Source organism: Prionailurus bengalensis, chromosome D3 (genome assembly GCF_016509475.1).
Source record: "Prionailurus bengalensis isolate Pbe53 chromosome D3, Fcat_Pben_1.1_paternal_pri, whole genome shotgun sequence".
NCBI classification, from domain to species: domain Eukaryota; kingdom Metazoa; phylum Chordata; class Mammalia; order Carnivora; family Felidae; genus Prionailurus; species Prionailurus bengalensis.
The window spans coordinates 93,697,781-93,716,409 of record NC_057356.1 but is presented as its reverse complement, the minus strand read 5'-3'; the positions used below and the strand labels follow the sequence as shown (position 1 = coordinate 93,716,409).

Below are 18,629 nucleotides of genomic sequence, written 5' to 3'. Positions count from 1 at the left end.
TTTCGTGAGTAATCTGTCCCCACGATATCTCTACCATGACCAGGAGATACAGGACCATATCCAATCGCACCTAGAATTCTCTACCTCCGAGTATGCCAACGTTCAGGAAGTTTAGAGTAGTAGGTACCATTTTTACAGGAGGTAGGCAGGGATGTGCAAAGCATACCTGTATTTTCCTAAAACAAGTTCCTAGATATTCAATCTAGCAGAATATAATCTGGTCACATCCTACAATTAGCAATTAGTATTTCAGATTTAAATTAAATTTCATTCTGGCCTTGGCCATTCTGTTTCTGCGCCCCTACCTACCTCTAAGTTCCAGGATGGGCTGAGGGGGCTCAGTAGCAGCTGAGGACGGGGAGGCCACCCTCCGCCCACTATCCGCAAGGTAGCGGCCCTGGGTGCTGGATCCCGGGGCCGGTGGTCGGCACCACGGCAGCCGTTCTCCCGGTCTTCTCCCCAGTACGCACCCTCCTGGGGGCATGGAAACCTCCGGCACTGTCCTGTGTGACTGTGAAGCCCGCAGTACTCGTGGGAGGGGCTCACATGCAGAGGACCGGGGACCAGGCTGTCTCCGGCTTGCACAGCTCCGCTGGCGGGGGCGGGGGGGTGGGGGGAGTGGGGGCAGGGTCTGGGAGGCAGCAACGCCACATCCACACCTGTCTTTCGTGTCCTGTCCCGTCCAGGGCAGGCTAAGATATCGAGGGGATGCCCACGCTGGACGGTTTCCTCGTGTCATCTCTCTTTTGTACCGCCCACAAATAAACTCTACCTGGGTTCCCTGAAGACCCGACTTCTTAAATCTCAAAGCGCACAGTTCTTTCAAATCAAAGTCTCGATCTCAAGACCATTACGTTTGTTTGTTTGTTTTAAATCTACTTAGAAACTCAAAAGCTGAGCACTAGGCTACGTATTTTTTGCTTCACGTTGATATTTTACAAATTCTAGTTCTCGTGTGTCTGGTGTCAGAAAGCGGCCCGGGTTCCTTCTCCTGCACGTCGCTGTCCAGTTTTCCCAGCACCACTTGCCGACGCGACTGTCTTTTTTCCACTGGATATTCTTTCCCGCTCTGTTGGAGATGCGTTGGCCACACGTGTGGGGGTCCGTCTCTCGGTCCTCTCTTCTGTTCGTGGACCTACGTTGCGCAGTTATGAAGTGTCGGACGCCACGCTGTACACAAAGTGCACGACGTCACCTCCCCACTCTCTTGCCGTCCAGCCGGCTGGCGTGCGTCTCCCCTCGCTCTGGCACAGCCTTGCACACAGCTGCACAACAACCCACCGCACCACACACGCCTCTGCCCCTCAGCTCGTCCCGCCCCGGGTCGGGGGTGTGGGTCAAGCCCTCCTCGGCGGCACAGAGGGCCCTGGGTGGCCCAGCCCTTGAGCGTGTCTTCAAGGACAACTCTTGCCGCCCCTTCCTTACACACACACCAACAGCACCCCGTCGCTCCTGGTCCGGGACCGGGGCACGTCCCCGACCTCGTAGCCCCCTCCTCGGGTCCGACCCCTCCGGGCCCCACCTCCCTCACGACCCCGGGTCGGTTAGGGTCCGTCTTCGGTGCTCCCCACACACCCGACGACGGGCAAGACTGTAACGGCCGGGTCTGTTAACGTGTGTCCCACTGGGCGGGCGACACGCTCCTTGAGGGAAGGGGGTCTGTGTCCCCATGTACTTCCTTCCCTCCAGAAGCACCTGTTGTACAGAACAAGTGTTCGCCGACGACGAAGGAGCGAGTTACCAGCACTCCAGGCAGTTCTCAACAGAGCCGGGAGGCACTAAATACAGACTGAGCATTTATGCTCACTTTCTCAGTATGAAACGTGTAAGGTGAATTGGTAGCAAACAGTTATAAGCAGAAGCAACATCGTATTCATCAATAACAGCAGCCAACAGCTCGACCTGCATCCAACGACCAAACTAACGGAGATTCAGAGCCGACAGCGAGCAGGCGTGGGCCGGGCCCCCCTTCCCCACACACCAGGGTGACAGGAGCCGAAGGCCTCCCACCTCACCACAGAAGCCAGTACTGCAATGCTAGCAAAACAACACTTCTAGACTTCTTCAACTACTGAGATTCTCTTTAAGGGGAAATGATGGAGTTGCTCTTCGTTCACTCTTAAAACCTGCATGCGGACTGTCCCTCCAGAGCACGGTGAGTGGCACTTGGAAAACAGACCCAGGCCCTGCGTACCCTCCCCCCCTCCCCCCGCCCCTTCCGTCCAACGTATTGAGTCAGCGTCAAAACAGAGACGGAACACTCACAACCTGGCACGTTACACGTCCTTAAAACGATTCGAAACGTGTATTAAATGTAACTGTGCGATGACACAGACACTTTAAGATGTGCAAGAACCCGTTTACTTATTGACTGGTGTTAATTAGCAGCCCTAAATATCGTTGCAATCGTTACGGTTCTTCATGCAGACAGCCAAGCTTTAAGGACAGATCTCGAGTAAGAATTCGGGACTAATTAAGGAACGTGAGGGAACTTTTCAATCTGATATTCTTCTAGAATCCAGAGTGCACTCTTTGGTAACCTGACCTGACTGCCAACGAGGCTGAGAGTGCGCTCTCCCGGAGTCAAGCTGCTGCAAAGCCATCTGCATTTATCTGAAGGACAGAACCAATGCATCATCTCAGCCCGAAATTACAACTTGGAAGTAGTCATTTTTCTTTATATTGTTTGGAATTAAAAACATATTAAAAGGGTCCATTATGAAAATTCTGTTTTCTGTGTTGTGGGTTTCAGACCATGTCTGTGTCTTAAGGCTATGAATTGTAATAAAAACACAAATTATTGACTTTAACTTAGGAAAATTGTCGCTCGCATGACTAAATACCCAACCCAAACACAATAAATCCCTCTCTAAATCGTGTCACATGCAGCCCGCTCGTCCCCACAGGTTAATGGACTCTATGTAGCAATGTGACCTTCGTCTCCTTCTCTGCTTCTCAACGGCACGTGGTTTGTGCCCCGCAGCCACGTGGCCCAGCCGCAAGCACTCCCGCGGGGAAGACAAGTTGCGGGCGTGCGGCTGCACCCGCACCAACAGCCAGGTCAACAGGAATCCTCTCTGTGGCTTGAAGACCTAACTTTGGGCTCCAGGCCTCGTTTCCCTAATCTGTTCATTAACTCTGAAGTCACTTAATTTGGAATATTAAAAAACAAAAACAAAAAAACAAAACTATCCTTAATGTCAACACAGCAACTCCTACCTCAAATAAGTCATTACTTATCGAGGGTTTACTATTTGTAAAATATAGGGGAAGAGAAGATAAACGTATCCACGACGCATTCCCTCTTTGGACTGTAATCTCTTTCAGGACACCGTTATCATTTCGAATCCCAAGCAGTAACAGAGGCAAAAGGCGATTCGCCTTCAGTCCGGTTTACTGGATTCTGGAGTGGCAGACGGAGAGAGGGGAGGGACGTGGTTTCGGCAGCGTCTCTGCCCAGGGTCCGGGGACCGCTGTTCGGCAGGAGCGGGGGTGAGGGTCGGGGTCCACATGAACAATCAGGCCTCGCGCCCGTGCCTGCCCAGGGCTTTCCGTGGATAGAGGGAGGTCCCACAGAAGAACACCTGTTAGGCGGACACTGGAGACTGGGACCACGGAGATGCCAAAACTAAAAACACTGCTCACCAGAGAAATGTTGCAGTCCGTCTCAAAGAGTGAGCACTTCCTCTTACGTCGATCAAAGACCAGTACTATCCTGTACTCACCTACAGGCTCTCGGGATGATGCTCTAAGTGTTTACTACATCTTCTATCGATTCTCTCAACAACTGACTCATCTGTTTGCTCCATCAGGATGCACTGAACATCTAACACGCTATACGCTTGGGCTGAGGTCTAGAAAACGAATAAGCAATGGCTTTAGCCCCCAAGAAATGAAATAAAAGTGAAAAAAAAACATTGGAGAATAATTAATGTGTCCCCGCCCTTTCGAAACACAACACACATGAATGTGCCTGAGCAGAGTGGCCCAGTCCCCCACGAGGGCACAGGCCCAGGTGGGGGGCTGGGGCCAAGCCCATGGAGGAAGGACACAGGCAAGGATGGGCTGGCCCAGATATGCGGAAGTTCAACAGGAGGAAAGGGGTGCAGCCGGCAAGTGTGGGCACTGGTCACGTAAGTAAATGCATCGAGGTAGCCACAACCACATTCTCACTCTCAGGGAAAGGAGTTCCGACACGGAAGGAGAAAACTAGAAGAAACCCTATGGACCTGAACTGAAGCAGGAAGTGTGTCTGAACTCAGGGTAATCAATACACGTACATAAAAACAGGCTTCGTGGTGTGTGGATGTGCCCACATCTGTCCATCTCTCCAGCCATCCACCCATCTTCCTGTCCATGCGTCCATCCGTCTCCTTACTCTGCCCGATGCCTGGGCCCGGGTATGGCGCATCTCGACAGCCACGAGCACACCCAGCTCCGGACCCTGACTTCCAACTACCATTCTCTGCTGACTGCACGCAGGACGGGGCAAAGAAGCTACAAGATGAATCCGGAACATCTCTTTGCGGCAGAGAGCACAAACAGTGTCTCTCAAATGACAGCTTTACGGTAACGGGGCAGACACGGGGCTGAAGGCGCTCGGGTATATGCGCCACTCAGGGACAGAACAGATAACGATCCCGGAACGGGCACGAAAGACAGAGTCGGGTACGAAGGGCAGGGTCTGGGGCCCAGCGCCATCAGGGCCGTCCACTCACCTGCAGCCGCTCCCCTGCCCGGGCACCTGCCACAGCGCTTCTGCTACCCAGCTGGGCAGCCCCGCTCTCTATCACACGTGTGCACACGCCCCCCCCCCCCCAAATGCTCCACAGAACCTTCGAGAGAGCCACCTCTATACACTCTTTCTCGCTCCCAGTGGAAACCGTCCAACATCTATTGCGTCTGAGGAGCTCGGAGGGCAGGAAGCAATGTGACACAGACAAGGACACAAGCGTTACCCCAGGTGACACGGGTGTTCCCCCGTTTGCTGAGCACGAACCCCGTGCCGGGGACACACAGACACGCAGACCTGCACAGTCCCTGCGGGCAGGAAGCTCGCGGACTAGAGGAACCGGCAGACAGACAACGGGTCACGTCTGTCCTAAGGCTCAGGATCGGCGCAGGCGGTTCTGAGTCCACGCCGGGACCAGGCCCACACGGTCCCGCGGTCAGTGGACGGGTCGCTGACGACACGGGAAGCGCCCGACAGGCTCTCCCAGGACGCCGCCTCGAACCGTGACTTACCGCCACCAAACAGTAAGAATCTCAACTAACACGCCCTAAATATTCGCCCCGGGAAGGCTCCGCTCACTGTGGGGAGAGACTAATTAACCCGCAACTTGTATGTTTTGGGCTCGCTTAAAACTTTTCCTGTTGCCTCTTGGAGGCACCACAAGGACATACGCTGGCACACCAGTTTCAATCCATACCGGAGGTAAGAAGGGAACGTCTGATGTGTAATTTATCCCCCACAAGTTTCTGTGTCCTGTGTTCAAATGACAAGAGTTGAAAATGTCATTCTGACTCAAGGCCTCAAAAAAGTTTTCATTTTGATGGTCTTACGCAGTTTAAAAACAAGCCTTTCAGAGACGTCTGGTGTGATCACAGTGGGAAAGCTCTCACACTCACTCACACACGATATATTTTAAAGTTTTACAAAAGGTAATTATTAGCTGACACTGCTAATTACAGAGGAGAAAAGAAGCCATTTAATTTCATGTTAAATTTATCATACACATGTTTTAGTTAACGCGGTTTTAAAAAAAGAAACTTTGGTACAGTTGCTACTCTAACGTCAACAACTCAAATTTTTAAAAAACAGTAGCATCCAAATACATTTTCAGATGCATGAAAAGACAATTAAGTTGAAACCAGATGTTTTAAGATTTGCTTCTGAGGAGTATTTTTAAAAAAATTATCACTTAGAAAAAATTAACCGTGGAGGGAGAAGAAATGAGCAGCTCCTTCGGAAAGCTGTGCAATCGCTCAGAAAGTGTGGCAGGAGCTGTGCCAGAGGCTCGAAACCGCAAGGGTGGCCAGCACAGGACAGGGGTCCCCACGTGGGGCGGGCACAGGATGGGGGCGGGGGGGGGGATCCCCGCACAGGACTGGCGGGGCGGGGGGGGGGGGGTTGTGTTCCCACGTGGGGCCAGCGGAGCACCGGGAGGGGGGTGTTCCCACACGGGGCCGGCTGTCTGGGAGGGCCTCGGTCGCTGGCAGCGAGCTGGAGGCGCCCCACGCAAGGGGCCAGCCCCGAGGACAAGCACGTCACAGGACCTGCCGAGTGCTGGCCGGCTGGTGCCCCCCCACCCCCCGGCCCCAGATGGGCTTCTCGCTCTGAGGAGCCAGGTGGGGCCAAGGACCCTGCACAGTCGGCCTTCCCAGGGCACAGAGAGGAAACCAAACGACCTTCCCTCCTAGCTGAGCCGGCTGGGACTCCCCGCCCAGGAAAGTCTGCTTCTGGCCACGCTCCACGCACGTGACCTGTTCCCGACCCAGGATGGCCACGCCGACACCCCACTGCGCGCATGGTGACACAGCCCTCCTGGGAAGGAGACACCACTTCTCGGAGCAACGGGGACATCGCGCTGCCCCCCAGCACCCCACCTTCCTCCAGTTCGACGACGGCCCTGTACTCTCGGACCTGCCCCTCACCGGCCCCTCAGAGCCCCTCAGGATGGCCCGGGGGAAGGGCTCCGTTTTGCGAGCTCACACAAAGTGAGATGGAGACGGCGTGATATACAAGGCTCCACACCTTCCAGAAGCTTCTAACCATTTTTATGGCCTCGGAATAAGGTTTCCAGGTTTCAAAAAACAAAAACAATCATGAAAACGCTTACTTGCTTCTTGAATGAATTCTACTTCTTTGTTAAGATTTTGATTACGAAGAATTTAACCAATACGGCTTGGAAATGACAAAATACAGTCAAGTATTTTCACTGAACACACAACAAATGAGAGGAAGCCCTCCTCGTTGAGAACTCCGTGTCCAACTAAGTCTCTTTAGTGAGACCAAGTATGTATTTTATTTTAAATGATAAATAGGCTTGTGTTCCTACTTAGAACACCTGCTTTATAATCAGATTCATATTTAAGAGGAACTTAGGGACTAAATCCAGGTTTTCTGGTGTAGATATTTGCTGCATACTCTGATAGAGCATTATGTCCCAGATGTTATCATTAGGACTGCTTTCGAAGCATTTAGCATTTTGCCTCTTTATTGCTTTCCTGAAATTATAAGTTTATTTACATTCACACTGCTGATGAAGAAACACAACTTTTAATTGTGAGCAGCTGTAATATTAACGTGTGCAGTCACACAAGTGTGGCGAACACGGTGTAGCGCACTGCCCGAGCGCCGAGAGCCACCCGGGGTCCCGTCTGCACGCCGCTGCGCTACGGGTTCCTCTAGTTAATCTTTTCCCGAGGAGGCTTTCAAACACCACGGCTTGTTAATGTTAATAACAGCTATCCAAAAGAGCATTCCCGGAGCTCGACGGAGATCCACCACGATGCCGTGCTCGACAACACGCAGCGCCTTCGTGAGGCACGTGATCGCATTGCTAGCACATATTTAAACCCAAAGATGTTTTATTCCTCAAGAGGGCAACTATGAAACAAATTAAGGGGTGCACTGATCGCACGCAACCATGAGAAAAGAGAAAAATAAGTTATTCTATCGTAACGTCTTAATGTAGGTCAAAGCAACTTTTAAAATATTAATAAACTGTCCTTTTTGAAGTAAGAAAAGTGTTCTCCAGAACAGCCTTGGTATCGCACCCTGCAAAGTGCAGCCTGGATGGTTCTGTTTTGTTCTGTTCTCCGCAAACACCCGACAACGATGCAGGGAAGAGGCTCTAATTCACATAATGGCACATATCACCTGTCTGTCTGTCAGTGAGACGTCGGAGAGCATCTTTTTATTAGAAACGCGAATCAATATGCCCGAGGGACTACAATAACTGCTTGAAGCAATCTGTATTATCGCCTCATCCTGGATGCTTTTGCTCTGAGCAACTTATTATTATGAATGGCATGAAAATGGCAACCTGTCACAATTGATTTTTCTTAACCTCCTGGAAGAATTTTTCTGTCTTAAATGTAATCAAGTATCATCTTATTAAATATGTCTCAAGCTAGGTTTTATAGAACAGTCCATTACTCAAGTTGCATTCCTTGTAATTTAAACTTTCACCAAATATTATTAAAGTACTCAGTAATCAAAACTTTTGATTTGTTCAAAGTTTTAAGATAAAAATTTCAAACTGAGGGGCGCCTGGGTGACTCAGTCGGTTGAGCATCTGACTTCGGCTCAGGTCATGATCTCACGGTTCATGAGTTTGAGCCCCGCCTCAGGATCGGTGCTGACAGCTTGGAAACCTGGAGCCTGCTTCCGATCCTGTGTCTCCCTCTCTCTCTGCCCCTCCCCCAATCACACTCTGTCTCTCTCTCAAAAACAAGTAAACATAAAAAAAAAATTTCAGACTGAGTAGACCCCACCTTCCTGCTCTGCACCTGCCGTCAGTGAGTGCGGGAGAGGAAGCGTGCTAAGCCTGAAAAGGAGCCAGGAGAACTTCTCTCTACCTCAGATGTTTCCTCCATCTGACAATCTGGTAGGATTTATTGTCAATCCCCATGTCTGGATAAAACGTGCTACATTTTCTTAAAAAGTATTCTGGTAAACCCTCGTAATATTCATAAAGCTGTATGTTCTGATTACATAAAATTATCAACTTAGATTTCAAGGATCACTTTAAAAGGATTCATTAAAGTGGGCCACTTGTCAGCAAGTGGGTTTGGTTGTAGCTTAACTTGCCTACAAATTCTCTTTCCTGTCACGACCACTAAGGAAAAGGCGGCCTGTGTCACGGCCCCCAGACGAGGCTGCATCTCCCTGCTTCTGACTCAGGAGATCTAGGAGATCCCCGGGGCGGCCTCAGTGCAGGCACAGGGGACGCCCAAGCCTCCAACCCTGCGCCGCTCAGCTGGGCCACGAAAGAAGGCTGTGTGGACACAGAGGGGTCACAGAGCAAGACAGGTGGCTGAGGCAGCAGCTAGAGAAACTGCCTGAATTTCTGTTTCTCAAAACGCATACTTGGGACAGAGTGGTAGCCTCTGGGACCCCAGGAGAAGCGCAGGGAGGGCTCCCCTTCCTTTTCTGCTTGAGCTTTTCTTTTTAAGAAGCAGCTAGAGAGGAAAGAATAGACACAACGAAGACAAAAAGAAGTGGCCCACTTAAGGCTCGGAACAGGAGACGGGCAGGAGGACACGGTTAACAACAGGTTTTACGAAGCGGCTCGTCACGGTGGCTACACAGCCGGTGTCCCTACACGTGGCTCCAGGAGCACAGATGCCGGTGAACAGGCCCGTCTGACCTCCGTGGGGAAGTCACACTCACGTCCCCGGAGCCAGCGGGACACTGCGGGGCGCGGGGCAGGGCCACGGGCCGTGGGGACAAAGGGTTGTGACGTCGCAGATCACGGCCTGCGGCACGCTGGCCACCCGTCCGCCTCGTTGGGAGGCCGCTGTCAGCCCTGTACCCCCCGACCCTCCCGCCCATGACCCGGCACTTCAGAGCGGCCACCGGGGCTCCTGACCGTAGGCCTGAGAAGGCCACACCCTCCTTACTGGTGCCGTCACTAACCTGACTCCCAGCAGGGGGCTCCTTACCGTCGCTCTGGAGTTGACTGGAGTTGACGAGCCTTCACCGTCAGGCGCGGGTCCTCCGGGGCTTCCCGTTGCGTCCCGCGTCCCGCTCTCCACCGTCTCCGTTGTGGTGACCGCTGGCTTTGGCCTTCCCTCCGCCGCCACGGCGTTCACACAGGGCTTTCCACCCGGGAAGCTGGAAGCAGCTCCACAAGTGAGCACGCGCCTGTCTCCGCTCGCTCGTGAGGGCTGCGGGCAAACGCATCCCCGAGCAAGAGGGGAACCGCGCCCCTCCGAACCCAGGAAGCCGAGAGAACCTTCTCTCCACACTGGAGTCACTGCCCGACAACCGTCGGCCCACACGCTGCATTTTCTCCTGCGTCAACCGAGCGCCGCTCTCCTTCCGTGGAAGGCACCGGTAGCTCTGCATTTTCTCACCGCAGAGAAACGCAATGGATGACATCCTGGCCCCGTGCCCCGGCCCGAGCGTCTGGCCCCACGGGAACGCGGGGCACACGACGACGCCCACGTCCGCGGGACTCTCCCGGCAGGGCACGCGCTAGTCCCTTTCCGTGGCTCTCGGCCGTCCCCCGCCGCTTCCGCCCTGCCCTCCTGGCACCCCTCCTCCGTCAGCCCTCCCCCACCCGCACTGTGCGGGGTCTCAGGAGGCTCGTCTGGTCTGCCCTGTACGCACGAGGCCCGGACACTCTCATCCGCAGCCACGCCGGGGCAGCCAGCGGTACCAGGCCATCGAGACGCCCCGCTTCTCCCCGAGAAGAGGGCCCGCACCCTCCCGGGGCCACCCCTCCCCGGCGGAAGCCGCGGGAGTCAGCAGGTAACCCGCCGGGGCCGGGGCCTCCACCCCGGTGCCACGGAAGCCCGTGTCCAAGAGGCTCCCCGAGGGGCCGGGAGGACCGCCGGCTGTCGTGTCGGTCACGCGCCCTGAGGAGAAAGGTCTCGGTCGCAGGAGGCCGCCGTGGCTTCGGGGCGGTCTGAGTGGCGGCACGACGTAGAGACGGGGCTCACAAGACGCACTTCCAGCTGCGGCGACTCTGCCGTCACGAGCGGCACGGTCAAGTTCCGCCGACCACCGTGTGGGTCGGCGTCCCGCACGCTCGCTGCGCCCAGGGTGGCCCCGGGACTGAGGATGACGAGCAGTGTGCCTCCCTAGAGAGGGACACTCGGGTACACGATCCGACTTGCCTCTGAAGGGGTTCCTTGTTTCCAGTAGCCGTCTCGGATGTCCAGGAACACGGGGACGTTCCTCCACACAGTGTCTTAGAGCGAACGGTACTTTCTGTCCTCCTTTCTTCAGGCATCTGAGTGTCACCGAACCCTTTCCTCCAGCATGGGTCAGTGCTTCCCCTGGAGAAACTACAGCTGCTCCTCTCTGCCCACTGTAGCACGCTTACAACGTTTCCTGAAGTTTTCTCTTATAAACCTGGCACTTAACGCTTCGAAAGACTTAATAATATACGCAAACGTAGAGATTTTCTTCTTCTTACGCCTTGATTTACAGAAGTGTTTTCACAGCACATGGGAGCTCTGTGACCCTCAGCGCCCTCATGGAGAAGCGAGCCCCACGCTGACAGGCGCAGCCTTCCGCACGGCGACGTCCCTGCTCTAAAACCAGATGACACCGTTCCCTCTGAGGGCTGTGCGGACTCATGACGTCACGTCCACAGCGCCTGCCGCGTGTCGGCTCTGCACCTCGGCCTCGGCTATCACGGTTATGCTGATTTCCACCGGAAGGGGAGCCCTGAAGGCTGACTTGAGCACCAGAAAGGCGCCAGCCGATGACAGCACGTTTGCTCCACACGTGGGGCTGACAAGTGGCAGGGCAGCGTTCTGAGACCCATTCTGCAAAACGCCAAAGCCACCCTTCGTTTTATAGATACTTTGCATTAACACGAAGGAAACTTAGAAGGCTATTTTTTTAAGAAGGAGGGAGTGGGGAGGAGGAAGAGGAGGAAGAAGAGGGAGCAGGAGGTGGAGGAGGGGGGCGGAGGGGGGAGGAGGAGGAGGGACGGGAGCAGCGGCAGAAGGCTGTGCACACGGGCGCTCGGGGGTCCCCGGGCTGCCCGGCGTGGCGGCGTCGGGGAGAGCGCCCGCCCCACGGCTGCTTGCACAGTGAGCATCTCGGGACTGACGACGAGGGCTGGGCTGAAGAGGCATGGCACTCGTTCACACCGCACACTTCACTTGACAGGAAGACAGTAATGTCGGGGGACGTTTACTTAGCAAGACACAGAATCAAGCCACTTGCCCAGGGCCACAGAGCTGGTTGGTGGCAGCACCGACTCTGACCAGTAAACCCTGGGCCAGCTCCTCACCGCAGGCGGCAACGGGAAAGGTCGCCCGAGCGCCCCCGCGTCAACACCCACGGAAAAGAGCACGTGAGCCAGAACCACAGGCGCGTGGACAGCGAGCTGCGCACGGGGACGGTGGGAGGGGCCAGAATGTAAGCCGCGCCAAAGAATAAGGTGCCCGGAGACAGGAGTCACGTCAAATGACAGGACAACTTCTAAGATTTTAAAACTTAACATTTAAAATTGACTTTACCCTCAATATTCATCCTAAAAGTAAAACGATTAAGGAAAAAAACACACCCTACGACCCACACATGCATTATTAGAACATTCTAGTTTTGCTTACTGAAGAAAAAAAATCACCGTACTTCCCAGAAAACATAGGCATGTATGCATGCGATTCTGTCGATAATTTAATAGTTTATTCTCAAATAAATTTAACTCTACTGAGGAATTGAGGACTCTGATTTCTTCAAATTAGTGCAAAGCTGTAATATAACCGACAAGCATAATTCTCCCGGTTATCACAATCAGAATGTATACTAAAATGCTAGTAGTACGACACTTCTCTGTCGCTTTAGTCGATGTGTCACACACAGAGCCATCTGGGAGTCCTGACAGACACAGTGTTCGTCAAGCTCACCAGGATGACTCGTGTGACCCTGGTGGAGTCCAGGGCCCTCCAGACCTGAAGCTGTCAGTGCCGCTCTGCTGCACGGCAGACGGGGAGACACTCAGAGGGTCACGGATGCCGTCCTAATGTTGGAAGGCTTAACTATTTTACTTTATTGATTTACATTTATTTCTTTATTTTGAGAGGGAGAATCCCAAGCAGGCTCCACGCTATCAGCACGGAGCCCTACGCAGGGCTCGAGCCCACAAACTGTGAGATCATGACCTGCGCCGAAATCAAGAGTCTGATGCTCAACTGACTGAGCCCCACCCAGGTGCTCCAGAAGGGTGAATTATTTTTTTAAAACAGTATTCAGCTGAAAAAAGAAAAAAGAAAAGAAGAAACACATCTTATCCTTTAAAATATCTCCTCAAAGAATTATTTCACTTCTGTTGCTTTGTACTAAAAATTCCAACGAAAGTTAACTTTTTCTATTACTCACAAAGCAAGGTATGAATCCACGAAGAGTGTTGTTTTTTTTTTTGTTCTTAGACACACTTCCAATTATATTTCAAATAAAAATGAGTAAAATGCACAGTTAGCATGAACTTCTCATAAAGTAGGCATCAGCACATACAACATGTATTATCCAAATAACAGCTAACAATTCAAACTTTTTGTTACGATCTAACTTACACACACATGCTGACTATATAAGTAATAATTTTAGGAATATAACAATCAATTTAGAAATATAATCAAGCAGTCTTTAAAACTAAAATCTGATTTTCAATATGCTTCTTATGCGATGAAAGTAACTTAAATAAAACAAGTTTAACCATGCCATACTATCAAATTAAATACTGTAACATGTTAATATAGATTCTTTTATTTTAAAAATGAACCATCGAGACAAAAAATTAAAACAAATTATAAAATAAATAAATTGAAGAGACCCACAATTAACCATCAAATTACAGGCAAATGATATGTCCAACAGAGAAAACTTAAGAGACATAAACGCCTCTGATTAAGTAAGAAAAGACACTGTGGGAAGCTGTTCAGTTTGAGCATGCTGTGACACAAGCACAGACAGTTCACATCTGGAATCACCACCATCTCTGGAAGTGTGTTTTTACGGGATATATTAAGCCCAAGCAAACCAGCTCTTCAGAAGCACAGCACTTTCTTACTGAAAGGGAAAATCAAGTCATTAAAGCAGCCGCTCCTTAATCTAGCCTACCTTATTTTTTGGATTGGATGTGTTCATTACACTTCGAGTCTCTTTTCCCGTATAAATGACAACACCTATTACAGTACCTGCAAAAACACGAGAGCGGTCCTTACCGAGAGGCCTCAGAGTGAGCACAGAGAACACTTTCTAATCAACGGTCTTGATGGAAAATATTATTCGCTACTTAATTTTATATAAACTTATCCAACAGCATATTTGACTGGGCTAGTTCAGGAAAGTCTAGTCTCGACTTCAAAATAAACTCCATTCAACATACAACTCAAACGATTCCTCAAGCAGCGCCTACGCACATTAGAAAATGTACGACTATGCTTTTTGCCGTCAAGGAAAGGGTGGCCCCTCATCCGTTCCCGTCTGCCGGTGCCGGAGGTACGTGAGGAGAGGCTGCGTCCCGGGACCCGCGCCCCCGGACGGCACCGGCTGAGCCACCTTCCCCGCACGAGGGGCTCGGGCAGGACTGCGAGTCGGAGCCTCTGCTGACGCTCCAGCACAGATACAATTAAAGCAGTGAGAGACGATTACGCACAAATTATTTGATTTTGAACGCGGGTATCGTTAGTCTTTTTTATTCACGTCCCCTGGAGGTGTGGTTTCCTAAGCGCACGCGATCATTTTGTGGCCTGTCAAGCGTCAGGCAGAAGAATGGAGAAACACCCCTGGAACAGCCCCCGAAAGGCTCAGAGGCACTCGCCTCCGCGACGTCAAACGAAAGCCCTTTCGAGTCTGTTTCTAAACTGCAGCCGGGCATCATTTACATTCCCGGTTTTCTGCTATTCATACGTTCTGGCGGTGAGAAGCGATTAAGGTGAGGGGACGGTCACGTCCGCAGCTGCCAAGCAGGACTCACGGAGACGACGGTGATACAAAAACTCTGTGACGTCACGCTACTGTAACGTGTGAAACGTCGCGCGTCATTAGGACCCACGGAGCGCACGTGATCTCAGTGAGCCCCTGGGTGCACGCGAACAGAAAGCTGCAAGTTACTCGTGCGACCCTGCGACCGGTCTCCTCCGCAGAGCGCTCAGGGAGGCGGGAGATGGCACAGGACCTCAGCGGTCGTATCTGCAGAGGTTACACATTTTTATTTGAAAATAAGCATCCCCCCGCCCCCGCTCCCGCTTTTAACTGTGTGCCATCCGGAAAGCTGTGAGGCTCAAATTTACCGGGTCCTGAAAACAGTGACCCCCGTGCAGCATGAAGGCTGGCCCAAACTGCACACAGGCTACCTTCCCGCGGTATTACCCAGACACGCTTCGGACAGCAGCCCTGTACACAGCGCGTGGGGACACAGCACATACACAGTGCGACCGGACCGGAAGGGACTTTCAAAACCAACACATCAGACGTTCTTTAGTCAGTGAACCAAAGGCTCAATCTAACCGGATCAGGATTTTCTCCCTTTTTTGCCCATCAAGTTTAACTTAACCAAAATATGAAAGTGTCTAATGTCACAGGGCACCTGGGTGGCTCAGTCGGTTAAGTGTCCGACTTCAGCTCAAGTCATGCTCTCACATTTGGTGGGTTCAAGTCCTGGGTCGGGCTCTGTGCTGACAGATCAGAGCCTGGAACCTGCTTCGGATTCTTTGTCTCCCTTTCTCTCTACCCCTTCCCTGCTCGTGTTCTGTCTCTGTCTCTCTCAAAAACAAATAAACATTAAAAAAAATTTTTTTAAGAAAAAAATTAAAAAATGAAAGTGTCTACCATTACATAAGCTAATGTTAAAAAAGCAAAACAAAAAAACTAGACAAACTACAAAATTATTTTTAATATTAGCAGAACAAACAAGTCTCAGGACAAAAAAAATTAATCAGGCTACAAAACCTGTCCTAAAATCCAGACAAATTATTAGCAATGTTGACTCTAGGCTGGCATCACAGTTAAAAGCATCAAAATATGAGAAATAGTGAAAGCTAACAAGGAACAATTCACTCATATTTACACAGATACCATACAGGATCGGACACACACAGGCATCATACACAATCAGACACACACAGCCCTCGTACAGAATCGGAGTCTGCGGGCCACATCCCCCACATGTGGTGAGTATTTAACAGAGCCCTCGTGTAATCTTACTTGCATAATCTACTCAAGTCTGGTGAAGGCTCTCGTGTGTTACCTCATTTCATGCTCAACAGGAATGAGTCCTCTGTGTGGAGTGCATTTTCTTCTGAGCCTGTCATGCACTCTGACTGCTAACGTTACTCAAATCAGCACGAAGTATTTGGAAGACTCTCCACTCTCGTTGACAAATGGCACCTAGTTATGGACCGGTATGGGCTAAGAGGTCGCATACGCCCTGTATACGTGGCAACAGTGTGCATATGGGGAAGGGGATATCATGAGACCAGGGAGGGGACACAACAGAGCACAGGCATCAGAAAGTCTGACAAGGATCCCATGTCGTAGAGACAGACGGACCCAGAGAGCCATTGTGCACTATCAGTCAGGAACCTGCTGGGTCAGTGTGAAAACCACCTTCCCGGCACCCGTCTCCACAAACCCCAAGCACGGGCTGCCCATCCGCTACAGCGATTCTGCGTGCCCAGGATGGTGGGGACGGCAAAGACTCCGGCCAGCGGCCGAGGGTGCTGGTGACCCAGGTGCCAGACCCCACCCGGATGCACACGGAGAGACCGAGGCCAGGGACGCGGCTGCTGCTGTGCCCCGCACCAGGTCTGGGCTCCACCAGCTGTGCACACAGTCGGGGGGTGGGGATCGGATGGGCCGGAAGGGAGGGCAGAGTTGCCTCCCCCACCTCCTAGCTGCCAAGACCGCCCGCCCCATGACACGCAAGGTTTGAGAAGCAGCAACTCCCAGCCCTCGTTGGGAGCAATGAACTGCGTGCTGGCGTGTCCCTGCGGTCCCCCCCGCTGTAGCAATGCTTCACCACCACGCTGTCGTGTGCACCCACACCAGCTCTCCGGGTCGGGTCCCTCCAGTGGACCCTAGGGGACAGCTTCTCCTGCCACCCCAGTTCTAATCCACCAACCTCTCTGCAGCAGGAGCCTCACAAACTATGCATGCTAAAGGGACAGGTTTGATTTTCAAATTTCTAATCTGTCATGAGGACTAGTTTTAGAAATTGCCGTGCCCAAAATTACCAAGAAAAATGAAACAACCGGGGCGCCTGGGTGGCGCAGTCGGTTAAGCGTCCGACTTCAGCCAGGTCATGATCTCGCGGTCCGTGAGTTCGAGCCCCGCATCAGGCTCTGGGCTGATGGCTCAGAGCCTGGAGCCTGTTTCCAATTCTGTGTCTCCCTCTCTCTCTGCCCCTCCCCCGTTCATGCTCTGTCTCTCTCTGTCCCAAAAATAAATAAACGTTGGAAAAAAAAAAAAAAAAAAAAGAAAAAAACAAAAAGAAAAGAAAAATGAAACAACCAAAAACCAAAAACAATATATATGTCCAAATTCTTTTGACACTGAATTACTTCATATCCAAAGGGGTCACCCTGGACCCCCGTCTGCACACACACCCATCAGACCTGTCCTGGGGGGGGGGGGGTCACCCAGGACCCCCATCTGCACACATGCCCAGCAGCCCTGCCCTGGGGGGGGGGGGGGTCGGTCATCCAGGACCCCATCTGCACACACGCCCAGCAGCCCTGCCCTGGGTGGGGGGGGGGGGGTCACCCTGGACCCCTGTCTGCACACACACCCATCAGCCCTGTCCTGGGGGGGGGCGGTGTCACCCTGGACCCCTGTCTAAGCACACGCTCCTCAGCCCTGCCCTGGGGGGGAGGGTGTCACCCTGGACCCCCGTCTGCACACATGTCCAGCAGCTCTGCCCTGGGCGGGGGTGGGGTGGGGTGGGATGTCGGTCATCCAGGACCCCATCTGCACACACAACCAGCAGCCCTGCTCGGAGGCGGGGGGGGGGTCACCTTAGACCCCGTCTGCACACACGCCCAGCAGCCCTGCCCCAGACGCACATCTCTGCTTCCAGGCTCTTGGCAGTTAAGTGTGCTCAACCCTGGCTACCACGGCCGCTCTCTGGGACATGACTCTGCTCTGGAGAAATGACGTTTACGAATCCTACAAGGGGAAGAAGAGGGAGGCACCATGAGCATCTGTGTTTGCCCCTCTTGTGGGACCCTCAGTCCTCGGGTCCTCTGTGTTGTTAAGTCGAGTCCTCGACCCCACGCATCAGGACCCCACGCATCAGGACCCCAGGGCCGGGGAGGAAGGTCTGTGTTCACTTCACACAGGAGGCAACCTGAATCCCGTTGACACATAACATTTAAAAAAATAAGATGAAAAAAATTCCAATCTTTCCTTCTCAACTTGTAATCAAGTATAAAGAAGACACGAGCCCTTAATTGCTCACATTATTAAGGTTTTTAACTAAGGTAAGGATGTCTTAAAATATTTCAAATTAATGAAAACAGTTTGCATTTTTTAAATGTCCAAACACAAATTAAAATTAGATGTGTCTTATTTAAATTTTTCTGAATGGATGGTTTTAGAGCGACAGAAATACTTTCTTGGAAGACAAAATAACCCCGGGCAAACTGAAGTCTGCACATCATGGGGCAAGAAACGGTTCTCAGGACGGCAAGCGTATCTGATGCCTAATGCGTGCACCGCCAGGGTGCACAAGCAGGGGCCACCGGTGAAAGGTCACCTGAAGAGAGGGCAGGAAGGCGGGTACAGGGAACGAGCCTTCCGGTCGGGTGGTTCTCTGTCTGTGGGGAGACAGGCCACAGTCCAATATGCAGGAAACACAGGATCAAATAAAACGAATGGTTTAAAAAGAGTGTCTTCAAGATGACGGGAACAAAACAGAACCTAACTCTAGACAGAGAAA

At 52.1% G+C, this 18,629-nt stretch overlaps 1 protein-coding gene across 5 annotated transcripts in view; it reads right to left on the bottom strand.

The window, feature by feature from the left end:
- Positions 1 to 18,629, bottom strand: part of ATP9B (ATPase phospholipid transporting 9B (putative)) — a 252,267-nt gene that overhangs the window by 104,612 nt on the left and 129,026 nt on the right. For all 5 annotated transcript variants that reach the window (XM_043559118.1, XM_043559122.1, XM_043559119.1 and 2 more), the window contains one exon: positions 13,811 to 13,887. In XM_043559118.1, coding sequence (XP_043415053.1) covers positions 13,811 to 13,887 — 77 coding nt within the window. The remainder of the gene's footprint in view (positions 1 to 13,810; positions 13,888 to 18,629) is intronic.